Source organism: Chelonoidis abingdonii, chromosome 4, assembly GCF_003597395.2.
Source record: "Chelonoidis abingdonii isolate Lonesome George chromosome 4, CheloAbing_2.0, whole genome shotgun sequence".
NCBI classification, from domain to species: Eukaryota; Metazoa; Chordata; order Testudines; family Testudinidae; genus Chelonoidis; species Chelonoidis abingdonii.
In genome coordinates, this window is record NC_133772.1 from 148,943,923 (window position 1) to 148,970,253 (window position 26,331).

At 47.8% G+C, this 26,331-nt stretch overlaps 2 protein-coding genes and 1 long non-coding RNA gene across 4 annotated transcripts in view; 2 read left to right on the forward strand and 1 right to left on the reverse strand.

Annotated features, from left to right (window-relative positions):
- The first annotated feature begins 4,290 nt into the window (after positions 1-4,290).
- Positions 4,291-8,104, forward strand: LOC116826475 (male-specific lethal 1 homolog). Its single transcript, XM_032783221.2, is given in 2 exon segments — positions 4,291-4,788; positions 4,790-8,104. Coding segments are annotated over 2 exon segments (1,158 nt in total). The 5' UTR covers positions 4,291-4,329; the 3' UTR covers positions 5,489-8,104.
- Positions 8,105-8,837: 733 nt separating this feature from the next.
- On the reverse strand, positions 8,838-10,356 carry LOC142046796 (uncharacterized). Its single transcript, XR_012655845.1, has 2 exons — positions 10,288-10,356; positions 8,838-9,516 (listed from the first exon to the last, which is right to left on the reverse strand). It is a non-coding gene; the product is annotated as an uncharacterized LOC142046796 (long non-coding RNA).
- A 617-nt stretch (positions 10,357-10,973) lies between these two features.
- DHRS7 (dehydrogenase/reductase 7) overlaps positions 10,974-26,331 on the forward strand; it is a 44,346-nt gene continuing 28,988 nt past the window's right edge. The window contains exon 1 of one of the 2 annotated variants that reach the window (XM_032783219.2): positions 10,974-11,171. In XM_032783219.2, the coding sequence (XP_032639110.1) occupies positions 11,042-11,171 (130 nt within the window). In that variant the 5' untranslated portion in view covers positions 10,974-11,041. The remainder of the gene's footprint in view (positions 11,172-26,331) is intronic. The other variant, XM_032783218.2, reaches the window with a different exon arrangement.

Genomic DNA, 26,331 nt, shown 5'->3' on the forward strand with positions numbered 1-26,331 from the left:
GACATTCTGTGTGATATGGATACAAGCAATTTTAGATTACTTTTGGCATTCACAGAACAGGTGCATAGGGTAGACTATCACTTTTGGGCTTGGGAAACAAGCACTGAATGGTGGGATTGTATTGTCATGCAGGTGTGGAATGACAAGCAGCGGCTACAGAACTTTCGGATGCAGAAAGCCACCTTCCTGGAACTGCTTGCGGCGCTTGCTGCCCCAGCACTAAGGACAACTCTCATTCTCCTCTCCTTATGCTGATCAGTAGAGAAGCATGTGGTAATCATTGTGTGGAAGCTGATGACTCCAGACTGCTACTGGTTGGTCGCAAATCTATTTGGAGTAGGGAAGTTGACCGCTGGAGCCGTGTTAATGCAAGCGTGCAGGGCAATTAATCACATCTTGTTACGAAGGACTGTGAGTCTGGGAAATATGCATGAAATAGGCTTTGTAGAAATAGGTTTCCCGAACTGTGGAGGGGTGATACATGGCACACACATTCCAGTTTTGGCACCAGACTATCTTGCAACAGAATACATCAATAGGAAGGAGTACTTCTTCATGGTGTTGTAGGTGCTTGTGGATCACCTTAGGCGTTTCACTGACATCAATGCAGTGTGGTCTGGGAGGTGCATGATGCATGCTTCTTTAGGAACACTGGACTGTATAGAAAGCTACAAGCAGGGACTTTCTTTCCAATCCAGAAGCTTATAGTGGGGGACGTTTAAATGCCCATAGTGATCCTGGGAGACCCAGTGTACCCCTTACAGCTGTGGGTCATGAAACTGGACAGCAGTAAGAAGTGGATCAACAACAGGCCGAGCAGGTGCTGGATGATAGTGGAATGTGCCTCTGGCAGATTAAAGGCGTGTTGGTAATTACTTTATGGCAGCTTAGACTTTAACGAGGATAATATTCCTATGGTCATAGCCACATGTTGTATGTTGCATAAGCTCTGTGAAGCTAAGGGTTTAAGTTTTGCTCAGGGCTGGGGTACTAAGGCAGACTAGTTGGCTGCTCAAAATCAGCAGACAGATACCAGGACTATCAGAGCCCAGAGGGGGGAGATTTGAATCAGGGAGGCTTTGAGGCAACACTTTGAAGCACCAATCAAAAACATTTACATTATTGGTTCTCATTTTCAATGTTACATTACATGTAGTTTTCATAGGAAGCAATGATGACATTTGGGGCCTTATATTCCAGTAAGCAAATTATTAAAATGCCTGTGCATGTACTGGTAGTGCTTGCAATCTTAATTTGTAGGGAACAAATAAAGTTCAGTTACCATTCGAAAACTTTGCTTTTATTGTCCAGGAAACAGCACACACAAAGCCCCAAAGATGCTTGGTGGGAAAGGAGGAACTAGGGAAGGACAGACTTTCACAGATGTGTGTGGGTCCAGCTATCATTGTGAACGTCGTCTGAGGGGGGTGGAGTGAATGGCAAACCAAGAAGTCCCGGAAAGTGGAAAGGAATGTGTGGGCAGAGTTCTGAATGTGCTGCAGGGGAGGGCAAGCAAGGCTCTGCTCAATCTGCAGCATTATTAAGTTTGCTCCTCCATTACTTTAATCATTCGCTCAGCTGCATCTTTCAACTCCTGATTTTCTTTCATGTCCTGCCATTCAGCTTCCCAGCACTCCTTGCATTCCCTTTTCTCTGCATTGGAGCACCGCAGTACCTCCTGGAACACATTGCCTTTGCAGAGGGCAGAGGCAGAGGGCAGTGGGGGTATAGGGCAGAAGGCTGGGTGTATGGGGAGGTTCAGGGGTCAGGGCAGAGGAGGTGTGGGGGGTGTAGGGCAGAAGGCTGTGGGGGGGTTCAAGGATCAAGGCAGAGGGCTGGGGATGTGTGGGGGTGCAGAGCAGAAGGCTGAGTGTATGGGGGGGGTGAGGGCAGAGGGCTGGGGTGCTCGGCTCGTAGGGGTGCTCCCAGCCCCCTGCCCTGAGCGGCTCATGGCAGGGGGCTGGAAGGGATATGCCCTGTTCCACCCCCTTCCCCAAGGCCCCGTCCCTACGTCTCTCTGCCTCGCTACGGAGCTGCATGCATGCTGCCACTCTTCCCCCTTCCCCTCGCAAGGGCAATCAGCTGATCGGCGCAGGGAAGGAGAGGAGGAGGGGCCAGAAAGCACCATGCTGGGGGAAGAAGCAGGGGAAGGGGGACGCTTGGCTGCCACAGGACCAAGCTTCTGCCTCCTGCCCCCACAGGGGAGAGCGGTGGGCAGGGGGGCTGAGGGCCAGGACCGCGGCAGGCGGCAGTATGCCACTCAGAATTGGCTTGTGTGCCATGTTTGGCACGCGTGCCATAAGTTGCCGATCCCGATCTGCTCCATGCTTGTGGCTTCTGCCCTGTTCCTTATGCTGCTCACATATGTGAAGCTTTGATCCCTGCACAAGTGATTGCTGAATGGCATGGGAAAGTTTCCTACAATGGAGGAAGGAACAAAGCTGTTCTGCCAAGGAACTTTCGGCAGAGCATTACCGAGTATCTCCAGGAAAGTTTCCTATAGATCTGTCTGGAGGATTCCCGTAAGATCTCAGTGTGTATCAACACCCTATTCTGCTGTACCAATTAGCTACATAGGAAAACGTGCAGCTCACAGAAACACAGCCAGCCTTCCACATTTCTATACCGTGAACCCACTTCTGCACTACACAAACCACAGCCACTTACCTGGCATCTCCTCCCCTGCTTCTTGCTCGCCGGAGAGCAACTGCTGAGACTGGCTAAATACTTCTGGAGTGGAGAACAGTTCCTGGCTGCCTGCCCCACCGGGTGACCCCACAGGGAGCTGCACATCATCATCTAACTCCACCACTTCATCAATAACTTTATCCTCCAGGTTAGGTCCTCTTTCCACTGCCTCCGGGGCCGCCAAAGAATCCACAGGGCTCTTGGCAGTGGAGGTGGGGTCGCCACAGAGGATAGTGTCCAGCTCCTTATAGAACCGGCAGGTTTTAGGTGAAGCATCAGCTTGACGGTTTGCCTCCCTTGCCTTTTGGTATGCCTGCCTCAGCTCCTTTATCTTTGCTCTGCACTGCAGTGTGTCCCAATCATAGCCCTTTTCACACAAGCTTCGAGAAATGTGCCCATAGGTATCCCAGTTCCTTTGGCTCAAATGCAGCTGTGACTATACAGCCTCCTCTCCCCATATACTTATCAGATCCAACAGCTCAGCAATGGTCCAAGCGGGAGAGCGTTTGGTGTTATAAACCACCATGGTTACCTGGGAAGATGCGATAGGACCTCTCCATGCAGAGCCAGCAGAAAATGGAATTTCAAAAATTCCAGGGACTTCTAAGGGGGAGGGCAGGATGGTTGTTTACCTGGCTGCAGGGGAGTGGAATTCAAACAGCTGACTAGAGCGGTCAGCATGGGCATTGTGGGACACCTCCTGGAGGCCAATTAAAGCAATGAAACCAAGTATGGTGTCTACAGTGGCACTTTGTTGAGAAAAATTTAGAGGAAAAAGACGTACGTCTCTCATTGGGGTGGTTGTATTTTGTTGCCAAAACTGGACATTTTTCCCCCAAATAGTCGGCTCAGTGTGTACGTGTTCACTGTTTGGTTGACAAAAGGCAGTTTTTGTTGACAAAACTTGGTAGCGTAGACAAGGCATAAATATAAGATGAGAGAGAATGGGTGGCTACAACAGAAGTTGTGGGGATGTAAGAATTCTAGTAAGAAGAGGCCCTGAAATATAAACTCTTGTGTCAGAGGCCTAGTATGAGGCCTGAAGCCTGAACCAAAGTACTTCCAGGCATTGCTAAGCAAAAGCTGGGCTGTGAGCCAGCGGCAGGCCTCACTCACAGAAGCTGGCGAGAAGAGGGTTGTTAGAAGCAAGTGCATTCACACATATAAGTGCTAACAAGAGGAACTTGTGCCAAGATGGCACCTGGACAGCCCAATACAAGGACACTCCATAGACATAACAAGGAATAGGCAGGTGCATCTTAAAGAGAGGACAGCATGATGGATAGATCTGTTTGTCTGGAACAACATGATCAAATGGGAGACAGCACCCTAGTGAGCCAAGGGGCTGTACCTCAATACGTCAGTAGGGATGAGTAATCTGTCCTGTAACTGTTTAAAACTGCACCCGGGCAGCAGGAGGAGAGCTGGGGTGGCCTGGTGCCCCTGCCCTGCCCCCCAGCCAGCACCAAGCCAGCCGGCGTGGGGGATGCCAGCAGCAGGCCCAAGTACCAGGCGGTGCTGCCTGGACACACTGCCTCCCAGGTGGTGGTGAAGGACAAGGGCTGCCTGGTCATGGCCAGCGCGCTGCCCCCAACCCCGCCGGGCTCGGCCACTGTGGAGCCAGGCCAGCCGCCTCCCGCCATGGCCTCGGAAAGCAAGTGGAAGAGAAGCGTGTGGAAGAGCCCCCTGGGAGCTGGCAGAGGCTCCTTGAACCAGGCGGCCTGCCTCATGCAGATCCTCCTGCTCCAGCTGGACCTGATCGAGCAGCAGCAGCAGCAACTGCAGGCCAAGGAGAAGGAGATCGAGGAGCTCAAGGCTGAGAGGGACACGCTCCTAGCTCGGATTGAGTGCATGGAAAGGAGGATGCCGCTGGTGAAGAAGGATAATGAGAGAGAGAAACACAGGATTTTTCAAGGGTATGAAACCGAAGAGAAGGCTGAATCAGAAGCATCCGAGAAACTACAGATTGAATGCCAGCAGGATCTCTTGGACACGTCCCAGCCCCTGCCTCCGAAACACTTCTCATATGGAAGAAATGGAAGGGGACATAAAAGGAAGTCAGCATTTGGAAGTGCAGAGAGGAAGACTCCAGTTAAAAAGGCTGGTGGCTGAATTTTCAAAAGTCAAGAGTAAAACTCTGAAACACTCTCCAGTGAAAGAGGAGCCGAGTAGCTCTTTATCCGAAACTGTTTGCAAACGTGAACTGAGGAGTCAAGAGACTCCAGAAAAAGCCAGATCGCTAGTGGACACTCCCTTAAAACCATCCACCCCATTGAAAAGTCTCAGTGCCCACCCCAGGGATAAAAGTTTCCCCAGCGAGACAGAAGATCTGCCATACCTTTCAACCACCGAAACGTACTTGTGTCGTTGGCATCAACCTCCTCCGTCACCATTGCCGTTACGAGAGCCCTCGCCAAAGAAGAAGAAGACTGTAGCTATTCCTTCGTGGAGGGACCATGCTGTGGAGCCCCTGAGAGACTCAAATCCTTCAGATCTCTTGGAGAATCTAGACGACAGTGTATTTGCCAAAAGGCACGCAAAGCTGGAGCTGGATGAGAAGAGAAGGAAAAGGTGGGATATTCAGAGGATCAGGGAACAAAGAATTCTACAGCAACTGCAGCTTAGAATGTATAAAAAGAAAGGAATCCAGGAATCTGAGCCTGAAGTTACCTCATTTTTCCCTGAGCCAGATGATGTAGAAAGCTTGTTGATTACCCCCTACTTGCCTGTTGTAGCATTTGGCCGACCATTACCAAAACTAACTCTACAGAACTTTGAGCTGCCGTGGCTGGACAAATGAAGCCGCTGTCGGCTGGAGATGCAGAAGAAACGGACGCCTCGCCGAAGGTGCAGAAAGGAGCTGCACAGGTAGCGTTGCAATGGGCATAGCGCACCATTGGCAACGGGCGGCGAGGAACTGTTTGTTGTTCGGTCCCGTGAATCTTTATCCTCGTGGATATTTTTATGCACTGATGGTTTTCTCCAGGCCTCTGTATTTTTCCTGTTTTTCACAAAAACTCTTGACCTGGCTGATTAACTGTGGTTTATGTATTTCTCCCCACCCCTACCCCCCTGCTTTCCTGATCAGCAAGTTCTCAAGCTTTATGGTGGCACAGCAAGGCTGGAAGCTCAGACCCCTTTTGCTCTCTGCCTAAGCTTCATCAGCTGCTGTGGCCACTACACTTCATAAGAGGCCTTGTGAGGGTTGGGAAGCCTAAAAACAGGCCTGCCTTGCGACCTCTCCCATCTGTGAGTCCCCAAGGGTGGTGCCTGTGTGTTGGCTCAGTGTGTGGTGCCTGTCACCTTTGTAAAGCTGATGTTTGTTTTCTTGGAAAGACATGCAGCAGCGAGACCTTGCAGATGGGACCAGCAGGCAGAGTTAGGCCAAGCTTGTCACTCTGTCACTTGGAAACTCTGTGGTGAAAAGAACCCAGCTAAGAGGAGAGTAGATTTGGCTGCGACTCCCTCTTGCCTGACAGGTCAGGCTTCTAGTACGGTGCCTGTGTTATGCTAGATAGGGTTGCTTTTTTGTTTTTAAATAATGGGTGAAACTAACTTCATGAATACCCTGAGAGAGGCTGGCAGATGGTTCTGAATGTGCCGTGTCTCACTGAGTGCGGCTGGATTGAGCAGTGCCTCTCATTGTCGCCACAAGACGCACCTGGTTCGTTACCTATGTCAGAAATCGGTTAGCTGTGCATATTCTGTAGTGAGACTGCCCTCAAATGCCAGTGTGGAAATGCTTCTGCAGCTGAGTCTGTTTGCCAGCAGTTATGCCATGTTCTAGATAGATGGGGGTGAAGGGTTTTTTAAACATTTTTGTTTGTGAAAACAGAATTTGAGACGCACAATTGTGGTTCATTTTTATTTAAATGTTTAAGGATGGCACTGGCTGGAAACTCATGTATGTTGTAAAACGCTTGGATTGGCTAGAGAAACTTAGAATGGGACCTACGCTCTAGCTCTAGTAATTTGCTTCCTTTATGAAATGAGCCTTTGTTGCTGTACTACACTAATCAGTGATGCTAAATGCTCTGCTGTAGGTGTAACTAGTACTGAAGTCTTGAGCCGAGGTATTAAATTCGGACAACACATTCTCAATCGCCTTCCAGGCTTCACCATGGACTGGAGTGAAAGCAGGAATGTTTGGTCTCTAAAGAGAGAACACCTGTTCCTCCTGTTCACAATGCTTGCCTGTCTGATTGCTCCACAGTTACTGTCCCACCTGACAGGTGTGCGGTTGTGGGGAGGAGCTAACTTCATTTCCGAAGATGTTAGTGGGTCAGGGAAGAAATGATCCTCTCTGCTTGGTCCTTTTGAGTCTGTAGTCTCGTCTGAGGCCAGCAATCTTCTCTCCTTGCTTTGGTTCAAACAGCTATAAATAGCAATGCACAAATAGAAAACCTGGTGGGTTTTTTTTTCTTTTCCCCAGAGCTGGGGTTCTTATGCAATTTGGAAGACAGGCTGATTCTCGCAACACAGCAGTGGGTTGTGCTAGGGTTCCTACAGTAATGGTGTTTGGAACCCACAGAAAAGGAGAAAATCTCTAGAAACATGGGCCCTGGTACCACACAAACTGTATAATTAGGGCTGTGCACTGCATTTTTTTTTTAAATAAGGCTGTTCTTGGGTGTCCTGCTTTCGCATGATAGCGTGTGTCCTTAATGGATTTCTGTGCAATTTGGAGCCACAATGTTAAATGGGCAAATATTAGCTTGAGCCTTGTTTCTTTCCTTGATGTTGTCTCTTCCAGGTCTGCATCGAGCAGGTTTTGCATTCTGGTTATACCCTACATTAGTAGCTTTTCAGGGGTCAGAACACTCTTGAGTCCCAGTGACAGCCAGCTCTGAGAGGTATCTGCAGGTAGCTGTCTGGCCTCAGACTAAAGTCCCACTGCCCTCACTCCCAGTGCAAAGCCAGTTTTTAAATTCTTCTTCCTACTGCCATCCAGAAAGGCAGCCAGGTTTTATAAATGATCCTCTTTAATATACAGTGATCCAGCAGTCATCAGCCACAGACGGCAGGGGCGGGGGGGGGGGCGGCCGGGAGTAGGGAAGTACAAAGTTAAATTTTCAGTGAGTGTTAGTGTGAAAAAATAGTCTTTTTTCTCCCAATATGGGGTACAACACTGTGAAATTCAGTCTGCAACGGAAGGCCCTGCAAGTCCCTATTAGAACCGTTCTTTGGTTTAAAACCTTGCTTTCTTTAACCAAGTTTAAGCTAATGTAAAAATAAAATCTTAAAAAAAAAAAGAAAGCTTGTCTGTATTTTTCAGCCTTGTTTTATGGCCATTTGACACATAGTTGTCTGTAATGCATACTTTTGATACCATTTCTAATGTGTAAAATCGGTCATCTTGTAAATATCTTATAAAAAAATAAGTTCCGTTGTAAATAAAAACTATTGTGGCTGTTAATTTTTTGAATTTCTGCTTGTTTGTCAGAATTAACAGTGTTAATGGGGAGTATTAAACAATTCTGCCTGTATGTTTAAAAATTTAAACAAATCAAATTTTTTTTACAATAAAATAGAAAAAAAACCCCTGTTTAAAAGTAGATCCCGGAGTGCGCATCTTTGTCCGCCTAGGGGTCAGTGGAGTGTCCCGCTGCTAACTAAGCTGTGTTCATTGCCAGGGGGCACAAATTCGTAATATGTCTTGTAGAGTCTACAGGAAACTATTACTGTGCTTCATTTGACAATAACCCTGGCTTGGGTTCCTTCGTACCTTACTAGAGTCTGTGGTCTTTGGCAGTTCTCTCAGGGTCTGCTGTGTCAGCTATCTGCTCAGAGCCGGGGCAGCACACAGAGAGAACACTTACCCAGCCGACTGTTATCATCATCAAACAAGAGCAGAGCACCACACTGGTAGCTACTGACAACAAAAATGAGATGATTATGATACAAAAAGTGTCATAATCTTCCTTCAAATCCATCCTAAGTCCCACTTATACTGTGATGTCCACATGAAATTAGCCCACTAATAATGATTAGCTCAATGGCCAAGTGAGGATAGTGGCTATTTACACAAAGAGTAAAAAATATTGACGTATATTCCTCTGTTTTCCACTTTTGACCGAAGTGGTTAGCCAATTTTTGAAGCCCAGTGGGTTGTTTTGATTAGGAGGAGAAACTGATATTGGAATCAGATATTTCTTTGGCCAAGTGCAATCCTATTTATTTACAAAGAGCATACAAAGTCCGGTTTCCCTGAGCACCACAGGAATCAAACAGGAAATAATTTCTTTGCTCACGTTCTAAATTTATTTCAGCCAGTACTCGGTGCAAAAAGCTCTCTAACCTTTTTCTCAGGGCCATGATCCCAGTGGATTTCTAATTCCTTGGCTTTCTGCTCCTGGTCTTTCTGCTTCTCTGGTGTTTTTCCTGCTTCTTTCTCTCACATGACACAGGTACTTCCAACAAACAATATCCAGCGACACCCCCTCGTCCCCTATGTGCCTTGCATGTGCTTCTATTTTGGGTGATGACCTGCATCTGTGTTTTGACAGAAGGCTGCTGTTATTTCAGCTATCTGGTTCCACACAGAAGCTTAATTTTGTCCTGCATTTACTCCAAATGAAGCACGGCTGTTACACTCACCAGTTTCAATTAAATTTAACCCAACACATAATACCTCTTGCCCATCCTTATGTCGCTTATTCCAAGATCCTTGGAGCACGGTCTGCCTTATACTTGGACAGGGCTGAGTAGAATGCGGGCACTACCATAATAATCAATGACAATTTATGCCAAATGTGTGTGCAGCTGGTGAGAATGGTTAGGTTTCACCAGGCCAAGCCTTCTGCTGCAGAAGTGGAGACTGTTATAGATCTGGAAATGGAGGCACAGAAAGATTAAAGCTAGAATTTTCCAAACTTGTGCATATAAGATAAGGCATCTAAATCCCTATTCAGGAACCTGTATAAAAGTGATTTGATTTCTAGAAGTGCTGGAGTCATTTGGATCTGTAGGTGCTCAGCACCCCTGGACTTGGGGGCATAACATTAGACATCTAAGTCTGAAAATTTTGGCCTATATGACTTGTTGAGGGTAGGAACTCAGTGTTATTGATTAAATTAGTGCCTTGCTCAGTCCGCAATGTCTCTCAATCTGTTGAGGGCCCCCTCATTACCAGACGGCACAATGGCTGCTCAGTAGGGAAGCTGGCCCTGGGAGCTGGTGATGGCAGTACTGTTATCAGTAGTAGTCCAGGTGGAACTGCTCCTTACTGCTGCCAGCCAAGCTGGTTTCTTCCCCAGCATCAAGGGACTCATGGTTGTGTTTTTCCTGGATCCTAAAGGTCAGCCTTCGGTGTCTGTAATAGGACTGTGAATAACCTGTGATCTTCAGGAAAACATACTGCCAACTTGCCAACCCTAGCGATCAGCATTCAGTTACAAGGCTATTTTACTTTTAAGACAACAAATGGAAGCTGGTATGCTCCTTTACACTTCCAGGCATAAAACAGGAGCAGGGGCAAGAAGGAGGGAAGGCAGCAGCATGCTTTATGGGTTTTCAAAGGTTGTTTCTGTTTATGGAACAAGTAAACAATATAAATCAATTCCCCTTTCTTCCACAATAGAAATGACCCATCCCACTTACCACTATGACAACCCTTCAAGGCACAGGAAAGTTAACACCAGGCACAGGGCTCGTGTTTACCGATCCTAGTAGTGGTCCTGTATCACGGGGCTGACCTCTCACCCACTATTTATCAGCTGGCTCAGCCTTGAGCTGCCTGGCAGGACAACTTTGCTGGCTGGAAGCTGAGCCCTGTGTGTATGTGATAATTCCGAGGTTACTGTGGAAAGGCCTCAGAGGAGACTAGAGAGTTACTGAGGGGGGGGATGTGCAGATACTGGAATTAGGATAAAGTGAGTGAGTAGGTCGTGAGCAAGGGAAGGGGGAGGGAAGAGGAGGAGCCGCCGAGGAGGGAGGTTCAGCGTGAGGGAGGAGAGTGAGGGAGGCGCTCCCGCCAGGGAGAGGGGGGTCAGTGGGGAGCTCCCCGGGGGAGGAGGGGCAGCTCCCGCGGGTCGGGTGCGTGTCAGTGCATGACACAACCGGGGGTTCGGGTCTCTGGGACACTTCAGGGGCGGTGCCCCAGCTCCCCGTCTCTTCTCGCTGGGGTGGGCTCCCCCGCTGCGATGTGGCCGGGCAACAGGCCCGCTCCAAGCGCCTGTCCCTGGCTGCCTGTCAGGCCAGCGGCAGCCACTCCCCTGCGGGGGCGGGCTTTGGGCAGCCGCGGGCCTCGGGCATGGCGAGGGGGCGGGGGGCGCTCGTCCAGGGTGGGGCCGCCTCTGGCCCAGCATAAATCCCCTGGGCTGAGCGGGCCCCGCCAGTGCGCTGCGCTCCGGCCATGGAGTGGGCCGCGCTGCTCCTGCTGCCGCTGGCGCTCTGCGCGCTGCTCTACCTGCTGGGCCGCTGGCTGCTCGGCCTGGACGGCGACCTCACCCTGCTGTGGGCGGAGTGGCGGGGCAAGAGGCCAGGTAACCCCCGGGGCAGTGTGGTGCCCAGGGCCGGGCCGTGCCCTGCCCTGTCCAGCGCTGGGGCAAGAGCCAGTGGAGCAGCAGCAGCTGCAGGGGTGGGGTAGAGGCAGCATGTGCCTCACTCAGGGTGACCAGCTGTCTCGATTTTATAGGGGCAGGCCTGATATTTGGGGCTTTTTCTTATATGGGCTCCTATATAAAAGGCCAGCTATTTAAACATTTCGACCTGAGGGCAGAAAAGTTAATCAGCAAGACTTGTCCATCTCAGCTCTAATGGAGATAGTTATGAAACTTCTGTAAGAGGTTTCAATTTAGTTTTTAGTCTGTTTTAAATACGTGTTCACTAATACAGTGCTAATAATTCTCTTTCTAGATTTCTTCTAGTAGATGTCTAATTTGTTCATGTTGTTACTTTTATAGCATCATAAGCTTGCTAGGTATTCTACAGAACAAATAAAAGACGGCACTGTTTAGAAAGAACGGACTGAATAAGGGTAACAAATAAAATGAGGGGATGTGGGTGAGATAGGACAAGGATTGTGACAGTTTACAAGAAAATGTTACTGTTCCCACTGTCTCTTCCTGCTCGTGAATTTGCAAGCCGCTTAGGCCTTCTGGAAGTTCTTTTTTTGTTTGTTTTTTTCCTCTTTTTCTCTCTCCCTGGGTCAGGCTAGCTTCCCCTCTTCAAAACTGACTGTCGTACTTTGTCAGTTAAATTCAGCCCAGGCACTAAGGTTCCGTTCTCATAAAAACTGTTAATTAAAAAGCCAGTAAGGAAATTAAGCACACAATACGAACAAACTGTGTGTTTTCAAGCTCTCTGTGTAATGTCTTCCCAAGGGTGTTTCCATTTCTTCCTTGCCTGTTATCACCTCAGCACATCCTGACTTAAGAAGGATTTCATAATCTGTGCCTTTGATTTTAAGTTTGATAGAGTAGATGACAGGTCTCTTACAGTGCCATGTGCATCAGTGTTAAAAATGTAAATGTTGAATAACAGTTATAAATATCTGATCTTTTCAATACAGTTTTCTTGGTTTTACATTGTTTCAGTGCTGTCAAGTTGTTTTATAGCTGTTCATCAGGGCCGCTGCAAGGATATTCTGTGCCCTAGGCGACACTTCCACCTTGCGCCCCCCACCCCTGCACATCGGTTCATTGAGTGGCAAATCCCAATGAGACTTTCTAGACCCCAGGGGCCAGCCATGCCTGGGGCCAGCTGTGCCCAGGGGCTGCTCCCCAGACCAGGTCTCCCCCCCACCCCCCTTGTGAGCCCTCTCCACCCTACCCTGGCAGCCCATGCCTCGAGTCCACTCACTGGCTTTGTCAGGCTTGGGCCGCTTCAGCAGGGAGGAGTCGCCTTCTGGAGGCATCAGAGAGCCAGAGCATCCCGGCAGCGGTGAGCCCCAGCCATGGAGGAGCTGGCGCGGCGCAGGAGGCAGCAGCCCTGCAAAGGTGGCGGTGTTGCTAGTGGGGAGCAGCTGCCCCTCTTGCCCAGGCTGCGGCCTGGCATGCCCCTGGGGAGCTCCTGCAGGTTGCAGCGGATGCGTGCAGGCACCAGCCCCCATGCGCCCCTGGTTCTGCCCTTGCCTTGGGTTACCATATTTCAACAATCAAAAAAAGAGGACGAGGGGGGGAGCCTCATCCAAGCCCTGCCTCCGCCCCACCCCTATCCACTCCTTCCCACCCCTGACTACCCCCCTCAGAACCTCCAGCCGCCTGCTCCTTATCCCCTGACTACCCACTCCTGGAACTGCCCCCAACTGCCCCAACCCTTATCTACACCCCTGCCTCCCCCCCCCCCCAACAACCCGCAGGACTCCCATGCCCCATTCAACCACTCCCTTCCCCTGACAGGACCCACAGAACTCTTGACCCATCTAACCCGCCCCCCCCCGCTCCTTGTCCCTTGACTGCTCCAATCCCTCTCCACAGCCTGCCTCCCCCTGCCCCAGAACTCCAGACCCATCCAACCCTCTCCCTGTCTGCCTCCCCCCGCCCCCGAGACTCCCCTTAGCAGGCCCATGCCAGTCAGATACTGGCTCCACATGGAGGCAAAACATGCTGCCGGGCTGCTGTGTGCTGAGGCAGCAGGGTGTGGGGAGCCGGTGCTATGGGAGGGGCAGCAGCAGCTCACACTCCTAGGAGTTGCAGAACCTGAACATAGTGAGGGGGGAGTTGGGGGTGTGTGTCTGCAGCCCCCCGCACCTCCTGGCTCCTCCCTCACTGCACTTGGGCTCTGCGGCTCCGGGGCGTGTGAGCTGCCGCTGCCCCTCCCGGAGCAGGTTCAGGGCCCTGTGCCCTAGTGGCGGCTCACGTGCCTGGGAGCTGCAGAGCCTGAGTGCGACAAGGGGCAAGCCGGGGGTGCATGGGGGCTCCTGCCCACATGCATCTGCTGCAGCCTGCATGAGCCCCTTGGGGTGGGAGGTGCTGGGCTACTCCCTGCTAGCAGCACCACTGCCTTTGCAGGGCTGCTGCCTCCCTGCCCTGCTTCTCCACGGCTGGAGCTTGCTGCTGCTGCAAGCGGGAAGCTCTGGCTCTCTAGTGCCTCCGGAAGGTGACTCCTTCCTGCCGAGCCAGGGCACTGTTTTTTGGTGCCCCCAACGACTTGGCGCCCTAGGCAACTGCCTAGTTTGCCTAGCGGTTGCACTGGCCCTGCTGTTCATCAGTCCCATTTTTTTTTTTCCTTTAGATTCCTGTTTTGGTCCCCATATCTTTCAGTAGCTCCATGTAACCTGTTTTCAGGTGCAGATGCAGCCATTGTGTTCTCAGGTCTTGAACTGGAGATAACTAGTTTTGCAGGGCTTTGTAGAAAGCAATGTTGATACCACAGAAATGGATGCCTTGTGGTTTATTATTGGTAAGGCTCACAAGATATTAGGCATTGTATGAACATAAAGGAGGCATGACCCCTGACTCAGAGATGATAACCTATGGCTTGATACTGCAGGCTGCTTGGTGTAGTCAAACCCTATGCCTATGGGGCTCCACATGGACAGAGGGTCCAGCTCTCCAAGTGGTTAGTGGTTTGCAGGACTGGGGGCCAAGATGCAAATAGAAAAATCAAAATGATGATCTGGCCGTAGAAGTACAGGCAGCTTTGTGAAATCTGCTCATGACTTCAGTGCTATTAAAATCTCCTTTGAGGATAAAGGGAGGTTCTATTTAAGCACCACCAGGAAATCTATTTGACTTCTTGTGGTCCCTTCCTCCCATTCTGCTCAGTGCAGTATTCTGAAAGTTGATTACGACATCTTAACTAGAATGCTGGCCAAAAGATTAGCACGTGTAATATAAAGAGGAAGGTGGTCATATTTCAAGTCCAATGTCTTAACCATTATAAAACCAGGGCGTTTTTTTCCCAATTCTGTCAGACTGAGCGATTACTCTGGGTGTTCTAGTAAAAACTGGTTCTTAACTGTAAGTCTTTGAAAATCAGACTGTCTAAGATTGCCAAAGGGATCTGTACATCTATTTGAATTTTTTTTCATTTACAGACCCCTAAAAAATTTGAAAATGGTTGTTGTACAGGTAAGGAAAAAGCTGTGCTTAAGCTGATACTTTAAGGGTATGTTTACATGGCAATATTAAAGCACAAAAAAAACCAGTGGCACTGAATCTCAGAGCCTGGGTCAGCTGACCTTGGCTTGGGCTGTGGAGCTAAAAATAGCAGACTCTCAGAGGGATGCCCAAATCCAGCAAGGAGGGGAAGATCTCAGAGCCAGGGCTTCAGCCTAAGTATCTACCCTTCTATTTCCTAGTCCTGCAGCTTGAGCCCCCTGAGCCCAAGTTTGCTGCGGGCTAGTTGTGGCCATGCTGCAGGTCTGTGTTGCAATTTAGATGTACCTAGTATGTGCAGTTTGGCAGAGGCAAGATCTCCATAGGATTCCTTGGTTTGACTCCTTCATTCAACCTTCCTGTGGTGCCAAAGGATTAAAGGAGGACTCCAGCATGCTTTTTAAGATGTGTGTGGGAGCCGTGCTCTGAAGCATGTTAGGAACTGCACGGCTCCTTAAAAGTTTGCAAGGTGTCCTGCCTCCTGTGGAATGCCCTACTGTGTATAGGACAGGATGTTCCAAAGGTGTTGAGCCAAATAGCTGCAGGCTGTGAAATTTAAACATGCTTTTGATCAGCAATCAGAGCTTCAAATTCTCTCTCCCTGTATAGGTTTCAGAGTAGCAGCTGTGTTAGTCTGTATCTGCAAAAAGAACAGGAATACTTGTGGCACCTTAGACTAACAAATTTATTTCAGCATGAGCTTTTGTGAGCCTCCGAACCTGAAACAAATGCTCACCAGCAGCCACACACCATACAACATGAACACTAACCCAGGAACCTATCCTTGCAACAAAGCCCGATGCCAGCTCTGTCCACATATCAAGTGACCCCATCATAGGACCTAATCAGATCAGCCACGCCATCAAGGGTTCATTCACCTGCACATCTACCAACGTGATATATGCCATCATGTGGCAGCAATGCCCCTCTGCCATGTACATTGGCCAAACCGGACAGTCTTTTCGCAAAAGAATAAATGGACACATCTGACATCAGGAATCATAACATTAACAAAAACCAGCGGGAGAACACGAGCCTCTCTAACCACTCAGTGACAGACTTGAAGGTGGCAGTTTTGCAACAAAAAAACCCTTCAAAAACAGACTCCAAAGAGACTGCTGAACCTGAATTAATATGCAAATTAGACACAATTAACTCAGGCCTTAACAGAGACTGGGAATGGCTAGGTCATTACACTAATTGAATCTATTTCCCTATCGTAAGTTCTCCTCACACCTTCTATGGGTCATCTTAATTATCACTTCAAAAGTTTGTGGGGTTCCCCCCCCCCGCTGACAATAGCTCATCTCGGGGTATGGCTACACTTGAAATTTCAAAGCGCTGCCATAGCATCGCTGTGGGAGCACTGCCACAGCAGCGCTTTGAAGTGTGAGTGTGGTCGGAGCGCTGCACGTAAACCACATCCTCTATGGGTATAGCAGGCAGCGCTGGGAGCCGCGCTCCCAGCGCTGCCGCCCTGATTACACTGAGGCTTTACAGCGCTGTATCTTGCAGCGCTCAGGGGGGTGTTTTTTCATACTCCTGAGTGTGAAAGTTGCAGCGCTGTAAAGTGCCAGTGTAGCCATACCCTCATTTGATTAGACTCTTCCTGTTGGTATGCATACTTCCATCTTTTCATGTTCTCTGTATGTATAAATATCTCCTGTCTGCGTGTTCCATACTGTGCATCTGGAAGTGAGCTGTAGCTCACAAAAGTTCATGCTGAAATAAATTTGTTAGTCTCTAAGGTGCCACAAGTACTCCTGTTCTCGCTGTATAGGTTCTTATGGTGATGGTTGGCTGATAGTACCTGGATGCCTTGCAAAAAGGACCAAGACAAGGCAGGGTCCAACAAGCTGACTTTCTTCTGCCTCCAAGTGGTTGCTAGATGGCAGGGTGTGTTTGTGTGTGTCTGTGCATACATGCACACTTGCCTCTCTTTACCCACTTGTCTCTTTAGTGGTTGGTTGCAGATACTGGAGGAGGGGGGGAAGGCTAAAGAGATAAGTTTGTCACACCTTTTAAAAGACAAGTGAGGTTTGTGCTCATTCATACCTCTTCCAGAAGAGTGTTCCATAGTCTTGCACCAGTTGATGAGAAAGTGTTCTCTCTGCTTTCAGGAGTTTGACCCTTGAGAAGTATCAGAGGGGTAGCCGTGTTAGTCTGGATCTGTAAAAGCAGCAGAGAATCCTGTGGCACCTTTATAGACTAACAGACAGTCTGTTAGTCTATAAGGTGCCACAGGATTCTCTGACCCTTGAGAGTGATTGTTACACTTCTGTGAAGTGTAACAGTGTTGGCGTGAGACCTGCTTCGATGAGAGATGGTCATTTGAGGTCCTTCAGGTTACCTACAATGATAATCTCTATTTTGAAATTTAACGTGTAGGGAGCCAGTGTACGGAGTGAAACAACTCTAAGCCCTTTGTGCCCCTCATTGTGCTCAAGAGGAAAGCCGATGAGTTTTGGGACTTCTTTAGAAAGCAAGAAAGAAAAAGGGGGGAGGGGGGGGAAGGTTTGTTCACTCATTCCCAAGTATGGGGAGTTTCAATAATCCATTCTAAGAGTCAGGTAGATGAGGCTTATGCTGGTCTGGCCGTTAGCTGAAAGTAGATGCTGTAACTTTCTTGCCAGTCACAGAAGGCGTCAGCAGAGGCTAAAATTCCCAGGGTTTGAGGAAGGCTTGTACTGCTGCAGCTTCACTGCTTTGGTACTCCGCTTTACTCTAGCTAGCTTAGCTTGGGTATGTCTACTTGGACTGCAGTTACACCCAATGATTGCAATATAGACATTCTCAGCATCTGAGCCAAGTAAGAGAGAGCTGGGTGTTGTCTCATGTGGCAACAATAATATGCAGACCATGCTGTCTTCTACCATTGGTTTAATTAGGCAGGAATGGTAGCACTGGCTGTAAATAAGGTTTCCCAACAGTTCCTATTAAAAGACCCTGTTTTCAGCTACTTATAACTATCTGGGCTGAAATTTTCCATGCTGGATGTCTGCCTCAGGCTGAATTGTTTTGGAAAACTTCAGACAAAATTTTTCAACCATTTCAGACAACCAATCTATGGAAAAATGCAGCAGTTAACACACGTGGAAGTCTGGTTCCCTTGAAGTATGGGATAGCTCAGTGGTTTGAGCATTGGCCTGCTAAACTCAGGGTTGTGAGTTCAGTCCTTGAGGGGAACCATTTAGGGAGCTGGGGCAAAAATCTCTGGGGATTGGGCCTGCTTTGAGCAGAGCGTTGGACTAGATGACCTACTGAGGTCCTTTCTAACCCTGATATTCTAAGTACCTCCATACTTTGGAGCAGGGACTGGAAATAGGTGTGCCAAAAGGATGTGTCTTTTGTGGTCCCCATGAAATTTTCCCCAAATTTAGCCAAGTAATAGTTTCTTAAAAAAACATTTTGCATATACTCAATAGAGACTTCAGACATTTTAGTGCTAAATTTGAAGACAATTCTATTTTTACTGGGCATGCACCAGCATGGGGCAGAGCAGGACTTGCCCTGCAATTGCAGCTCTGGGCTATTGTCAACCTGGCACCTGAATAGAGAGCAGTAGAAAGCAAAACAGTTTTTCCCCCTCTGAAAGGAAAGGAATATTTCCTTCTAGATCATCTTGGCTAGTGAGTCAGAGGTTGTTTTTAAAAGGTGGGGGGGGGGGGCATTGATAGTTAAGTATGGGATAACTAATGCATGGTAGCTATCTTGCTGTAAAAACATAGTGGAGACAGAGGACTTTAATTTTACCATGAAACAAACTATGGATGAGGCCTGTCACAGGGGGATAGGTAGGTATAGTGCTGACCTTGCCAAGCTCCCTTGTAAACACAAGGGCCATCTAGAATTTTGAGCAACAAGTATAACATTCTCAAAGGAAAAACAAACCTTTTGTTTATCTCTGGCTTTGTTGAGACACTGACAAGAGATTGTAGACAGTCTTCCAGCAAATCAAGTCCACTTCTAGTTAGAGCCTTCAAATGCCTTTGATTATACCTGGTTTATCAGACTAGAACACCCTTCACTTAGGTGTTTACTAGTTGTTCTGGTTTATATCATACTAGATAGCCCTCCAGTCCCCAACTCCATAGTGGCTTGTGTGGAAGTCCGCACTGTCTCATATGCAGTGTCCATTGTCCTTGTTAAACTGGCTTGAGGAGTTTCTAATTATTTTTATAAGGCATATCCACTCTGGTAACTTTTTCAGCCCATCTATAGATCTTCTCAGCCACAGAGGCAGTAACTGTGAAACCAATTTTACTGTCATAGATGCAGGGAATTTCTGATCATTGTGAAATACAAGCTATTGACAGATACAAGATCTTTTTCACACATTAGAATAATAGTGGTGTCTTTAGACCACAAATAAGATCAACATTCCATGCTAAAAGCTTTCTGAACTGCTAAACTCTCTCATTTTTGGACAAACTATTTCCATTCCACTCACATATTGCGTGTCAAATTGTCAGCTGTTAATGAAGTAAACACTAGTTGAGTATTTGTCTTGGTGTTGGAAAAACAAAGGGAAAACTTTAGCATATTCCAGATTGATGCAACATAAGAACCTCAGTAGCTCCCAAAAATCTGTCAGTGAATGAAAGCAGAGTGATAAAGTTGTACATGCTTATCTTTTAATATACAGTATATGACGCTACAAAGAGGTAGGCCCCTACCAAATTCACAGTCCATTATGGTCAATTTCACAACAGGATTTGATAAACATCTGAAAATGGGGAAATTTACCAGTTAAATATGAAACTTCATGGTGGTATAACGGGGGGGGGGGGAGGGTGGTCCCAACCCAAAAGGGGATATTGTGGTGTGTGTGTGCAAGCCTGGTGTTTGTGTGGGATTGCCACCCTCACTTTTGTGTTGTCTTCAGAGCTGGACTCTGACAGCAGCAACTGTGGAGCTTCCTGCAGCCTCAGAAGGTTTGTGGAGGTGGCTCTGATCTGATCTCCCCTGTGTTGCTGACAGCACCCCAGCCTGGGGCTCTTAGCTGCTAGTCCGGCCCAGCTGAGGGGGACAAGACTTGCTCTTCCTCTGCATAGCTGCTCTTGGGTACCTCTTCCAGCTGCAGAAAGCCCCCAGCTCTGCATGCCCCCACCTCACTTCTTGCTCCTATTACTCTGCAGCAGGAGGGGAAGGGGGCATTGTACCAGGTGCATCCCCTCCACCCCCCTTCCAGATGCAACTATTAGCTTGTTTCAGTAAAATGAAGGTCATGTGAACTTTAGAATCAGAGTATAAGGGTTGGAAGGGACCTCAGGAGGTCATCTAGTCCAATCCCCTGCTCAAAGCAGTACCAGTCCTCAACTAAATCATCCCAGCCAGGGCTCTGTCCAGCCTGACCTTAAACTCTAAGGAAGGAGATTCCACCATCTCCCTAGGTAACCCATTCCAGTGCTTCACCACCCTGCTAGTTAGCGAAAAAAGATTTTTCCTAATATCCAACCTAAACCTCCCCCACTGTAACTTGAGACCATTACTCAGTGGTACCAGATGACAGAACGAGGAGAACAGTCTAGATCCATCTTGACTGGATTTACTGATTGATACTTTACAGCAGCAAATAACTCAGGGCTGAACTCCCTGATTGGTAGATAAGGCAGCAGAGATGGTTTTATAGGGTAGTGATCTCAACTAGTGACCTCAAACTTAAGTTAAGACTGTTGTTCTCAACAAAAACAAGTGGGGGTGGGGGGAGAGTTCTGGTTTCAAATGTTATTAATTGAATGTCTGCATGGAGCATCCAGCAACTGTCTGTCTCCTTTCCTCCTCTCTGTGCTGAAAACACCTGTCTGTGTTTAAACACGGACATTTCTGCATCCACAGAGTTTGTTGGAATTGTCAGACAGTGCTGAGCTAGCCTTCCAAGATGGGGGATTCTGCCTTCCACTGAGTTCCAAAACTGTAGCACAGGCAAACTACAGGCCACTTTTGCAATATTTTTGTAAGCAGGTATCTCCACTCTACAATTCTTATCAAAGACAGGAATTTCAGTAAGCAAGGTTAAACCACCTTCAACAGGTGCATTTGTGCAGGGTCAAAAATACACACTGCTTTTAGGAACCCTGCTGCAGGTTGTTGAAACTTTTGAGCCATTTTTGCTGCATTGCTTGACTTTTCCCTATAGCGGTAGTATTGTCTGAGCTGCTTTGCCGTGCAAGAACATACCTGGTGAGCACTGGCATTTAACTCAGCTTTGTCAGAATGATTTTTAGTACATCCATTTAGGGTGACCAGATGTCCCGATATTTAGGCATTTGTCCTGTGTTCCGACCAATGTTTGTCCTGATTATTTCGCACTCAGCTGGCAGCACTCCATTTTTTGGATTCTTTTCTGCTCTGCCAGCCACCCCCCGTCCCCCCATGTGTCCCAATATTTTCTCTCTCTCATCTGGTCATCCTACATACATTACTTTGTTGTAAGCTTCGTGGGTTTGAATCTCGACATGTCATAATCAGGTGATTAAGTCTAAGTCTATCAGTCCTATGGCATTCTTGGCAATGAACTGAACTTCCTTATTCAGCTGAGCATCATTTAGAAGAGTTGAAAGTTCTGTTAAAACCTGCATTTTCAGTGTCACTTCTAAGACAAACTCAGGGTAGTACTTCTGGTGAGCTGCATGGTGTTGTACAGCCTGAAACCAGGAATTCCAATGAGTCCTTTAAAACAATGAGGAGTCCAGTGGCATCTTAAAGACTTAACGTTTATTTGGGCATAAGCTTTTGTGGGTAAAAAAAAAAAAAACCCCACTTCAGAGTGAAAATTACAGATACAGGCATAAATATACTGGCACATGAAGAGAAGGGAGGTGCCTTACAAGTGGAGAACTAATGTTGACAAGCCCAATTCAGTTAGGGTGGATGTGGTCCACTCCCGGTAATGAAGTGTCAATACCAAGAGAAGGAAAATTGCTGTTGTGAGCTACCCATGCCCAGTCCCTATTTAAGCCCAAATTAATTGTGTTAAGTTTGCAAATGAATTGTAGCTCTGCAGTTTCTCTTTGACATCTGTTTTTGAAAGGTTTTGTTGTTGAAGGATGGCTACTCTTAAATCTGTTCTAAAATGTCCAGGAAGATTGAAGTGTTGTCCTACTGGCTTTTGTATGTTACCATTCCTGATGTCTGATTTGTATCTGTTTTTACATAGAGACTGTCCAGTTTGGCCAATGTACATGGCAGAGGGGCATTGCTGGCATATGATGGCCTATATCACATTAGTAGATATGCAGGTGAATGAGCCCCTGATGTTGTGGGTGGCTGGGTCCTCTGATAGTGTCACTAGAGTAGATATGGGGACAGACTAGGCAATGGGGTTTGTTTCCTGGGTTAGTGTTTCTGTGGTGTGGTGTGTAGTTGCTGGTGAGTATTTGCTTGAGGTTGGGGGGCTGTCTGTAAGTGAGAACTGGCCTGCCTCCAAGGTTTGTGAGTGAGGGATTGTCTTCCAAGATAGGTTGTAGATTGTTGATATGCTGGAGAGGTTTTTAGCTGGGGGCTGTATGTGATGGCCTGTCCTGAGGTAAGTGACTTCTGTGTACTCATCTCATTCTGTCAGTCTGTTTCCTCATTTCCCCACATGGGTACTGTAATTTTAAGAATGCTTGATAAAGATCTTGTAGGTGTTTGTCCCTGTCTGAGGGATTGGAGCAAATGCGGTTGTATCTTACAGCTTGGCTGTAGACAATGGATCATGTGATGTGACCTGAATGGAAGTTGAGGCCTGTAGGTAAGTAAGCAAGTCACAGGTCCGGTATAGTGTGTTGTTTAGTGACCATACACTATATTTCAGCTGTATGGTCAGGAAGTGATCTTTGTGTGGACTTGTCCACTGCTGAGGTTGATGGGGGGGGGGGGGGGCGGGGGGTTGGAAATTGTTGAAATCCAGGTGGAATTCAAGGACCTCCTTCCCGTTGGTCCATCTGATGTCATCAGTGTAGCACAAGTAGAGGAGGGGTGCTAGGGAATGAGAGCTGAGGAAGCGTTGTTCTAAGTCAGCCATAAAAATGTTGGCATACTGTGGGGCCATGCGGGTACCCATAGCAGTGCCGCTGACTCGAAGGTATAAGTTGTCCCCAAATCTGAAACAGGTCATTACTGGCTCTGGGAGAAGTACAGTTTGTGGCTCCACAATTTCGGTTGCATTTTCAGAGTACTGCCTGTATTGATGTTTCCAGCTTGGGCGGTATTTAAAGATCTTTTTAATATAGCTGACCAGTTTATCAACTTCAGCAAACTCGCATCTCCACAGCTCACTGACAAGAGAAATTGTATGTGCATTACATGTAATATGGATAGCATTTGGCATTAAACTTTGGAGAACCGATTTGAAAGATTGTCATGTAAGTTGCATTGTCACTTATGAAAGCAGATACTTTGTCAAACTTTGCACTGTATTTTGAAATGGTATGTATTATTGCTTGACAAACTGTAATGGCATTAACAGCATCCAAGTAAATGCAATTGACGAGCACTGTTGATAACTTTCCTGTCTGTCCATCTCTGGCCTGGTCAGAAATAAAATCAAACAGAACATGCAGTGCATAGTTGTCTTGCTCATCTGTGGACTCATCTGAAAAAAATGCAGAAGACTCCTATGAGTTAATTTCAGACATCATCTCCTGAAGATGTGTAGCAGAAACCTTTGGAAGATAGTCCTGTCATAGCATATTCACACTTGGTAAGCAACTGGCATTTTGTAAGTTCCATTGAATGGACTTGCACAGCTTTGGGTCAAGTTTTTTCCAGCTGTATGTCAGCACTTGCAAATGCCACCACACGTTCTATTATAGCTTAATGATGATGGGAACTAGAGCTCTGTCATCTTCTAAGAAAGAAAAGAAATTTTTTGCCTTTTTTTTTTAAACTTTGTTTACCAGCAATGCCCTATCTGCAGCCCTCTTCCTGCTTTCATGGGTTTCTGAGTCTTAAGTGGTGCCGAACTGTTGCCCGACGTGTGTGATCCAGTGAAACATGGCAGCTTGTACAGAATAGTTTGTCACCATTGGCATGTAGAACTTGGCTTCCAAATTGTTCCACCCAATCCACTGCAGTAATCATTGAGATTTTTGATTTACTTTGGACGTTCATTTTACAGTAATTGCAGGTGTCTTCTAGTAGACAGTCAATTGAGATCACTACACTATAAAACCACCTCAGTGTCTATATCTGTCAATCAGTGAGTTGAGCCCTGAGTATAATTGGTTGCTCTAAAGTGTCAATCAAAAAATTCTGTCAAGTGCCTCACTTTTTTTTTTAAATAAGCAAATAATTGCATCTGGAATGGGGGGCGGGGAGCGGCAGTTGCCTGTACAATGTTCTCTCCACAGGCAGCTGCAAAGGGTGGAGGGGACAGGAAGTTAGTGGGGAGGAGGGGTGTGGAGCTGGGGTCCAGAGCTATCTGCATCATACCTAAGAGTAGCCCTGCAGGGAAAGAGCAAGTCCTGTCCTGCCCCAGTTCTGCCTGGGCTACTAGCTAAGAATCCCGTGCTGGGGCACTTCCAGCAGCACAGGTAAGATCAGACCCAACTCCACAAGCTTCCTCCAACTGCAGGAATCTTTGGGGCTGCTGTCTAATCCCAGGACATCCTGTCCCAGTGGGAGGCACCTGGAGGTGGGTCTGAGCTCTCCCTGAGAGCAGCTGTGTGGGTCATGGATAAGTCCTGTCCCTCCCCAGCTTAGCCGGAGCTAGGAGCCCCCTGGTTGGAGCAGTCCTAGCACCAGGGGGAGAAGGGATTTTATGGGGAAGGGCTTATTTCATGGTCCATGGTGCATTTTTCATTGTAGTGAAATTGGTAGGGCTATACAGATACAGGTGGAAGCCAATTCCAAAGTTGCTTTCCATGTGTGTGTTCCATCTATGTGATGAAAGCATGCCTATTAGTGCCATCATAAATATCTGTTATCTGCTGTCTGTGTTACTTAAGATTTTCAGAAACCAAAGCAGTGGTAATTTAACTTTCACTCCAGGTGGGGTCAGGAATAAAATAGTGGAAACACAGTGCTTCTGGCTGATGAAAAATTGATGCAAGTAAGTGTGCTCTTTACACCTGAGGGTATTCTGTACCAAAAATTAAATTCTGCACACATTTTAAAATTCTGCAAGTTTTATCTGTTAATAAATAAATGCAGAGGCTCCAGCATGGCAGTGGGGAGCACAGGCGACTGGCTGCACAAAGGTGGGAAGTCACCCTGCAGTCCTCCCAGGCCTGAGACAGACTTAGTGGTGAGGCTGCACCTGATCCTGACACAACACAAGATCTGGACCTGTACCAGAAACACTGCAGGGGCCTGCCTCTTTGCCCCAGGCAGGCAGGCTCAACCAGTCAAGATCCAAGTGTGGAGGGACTCAATGTTGAGAGATCCAGGGGTGGGGTGAGAGGATTCTGTGTGGGACAATCTGGGTGCAGGCAGCTCAGTGCGGGGTCTAGGTGTGGGGGGGATCTGGATGCACAGAGGCTTTTGTGGGGGGGGGGGGGGCCAGGGGGGTTTCCAGGTGCAGTGGCAATTGGACTGTGCAGGGGCTTCCAGGTGAAGATGGTTGGGGCTCAGCAGAGGGGTCTTAGTGTGTGGGGGTCTCAGGGGTCTGGGTGCTGGGGAAGTGGGGCTTGGTGGGGTCTGGGTGCAGTTAGTTGGAGGTTACTGGTGAGGGGGGGTCTGGATGTGGGCACTCAGGGTGGTGCAAAGGGTTTGAGTGTGGTGGGCTGAGTGCAGGGGTGGAGTCCAGAGGTAGGAGTTGAGGTATGTAAGGCTAGAGGGGTTCTGGATGTACCAGGTGAGGCTTGGGAGGGGTGTCTAGGTATGGGAGGGCCAGATGTACAGGAGTTGGGTGGATGGAGGAGCAGCTCCCTGTACAGGGACCCCTCCCCCCACAGCTGAGGAGCAATGTGGGGAGAATGCAGAGCTTCCTATAGCTGGGTGAGGTTTCTGGGGGTGGGTCTGACACAGCCCCAGTCACTCCTTTCAGGGGGAAAGGAAGTCCTGTCCTCTCCTGCCTCCAGCCCAGCTGGGACTAGCAGGTGATCCCGGCTGGGGTGTCCCCAGCCCTGCAGTGATTTACCTCTGCTGGCTCCTCTGGGTACCTGAAATCATGTACCGGTGCCACTGGGGAGTGGTACATGACTTCTCTTGCAGCTTCCTTTTATTTCCCTGACAGCCCTTTTATGGGAAAGCAAAAAAAAAAAAAAAAAAAAAAAAATCGGGGGAGGGGGGGTCATTAATTCTGTGCATGTGCAGTGGCACAAAATTTCCCCAGGAGTAGCTCTTATATAAAATTGCTATTTATTAGATTTAAGCACATACAGACAGAGGCAATAGGTTTAGAATATCCCAAATAATTAGAATCTGAGATGATATTAAGTAATTAGCAGCACGTCAGCAAAAGCCGGTTACTTCCTTGCCATGGAGTATGATGTCAGAAAAAAGTCTCTCAGGATAGCATCAGAGAACTACTCCAAAGCACACTATTACCTAGCCTTTTTATAACTAACTTTTACAAAATTCAGAGCTCATACTTGGTCATCACCTCTTCAAACTTAACCAAACTGTTTACCAACAAAACATTCCTAAACATCTAAGTATCAGAGGGGTAGCCATG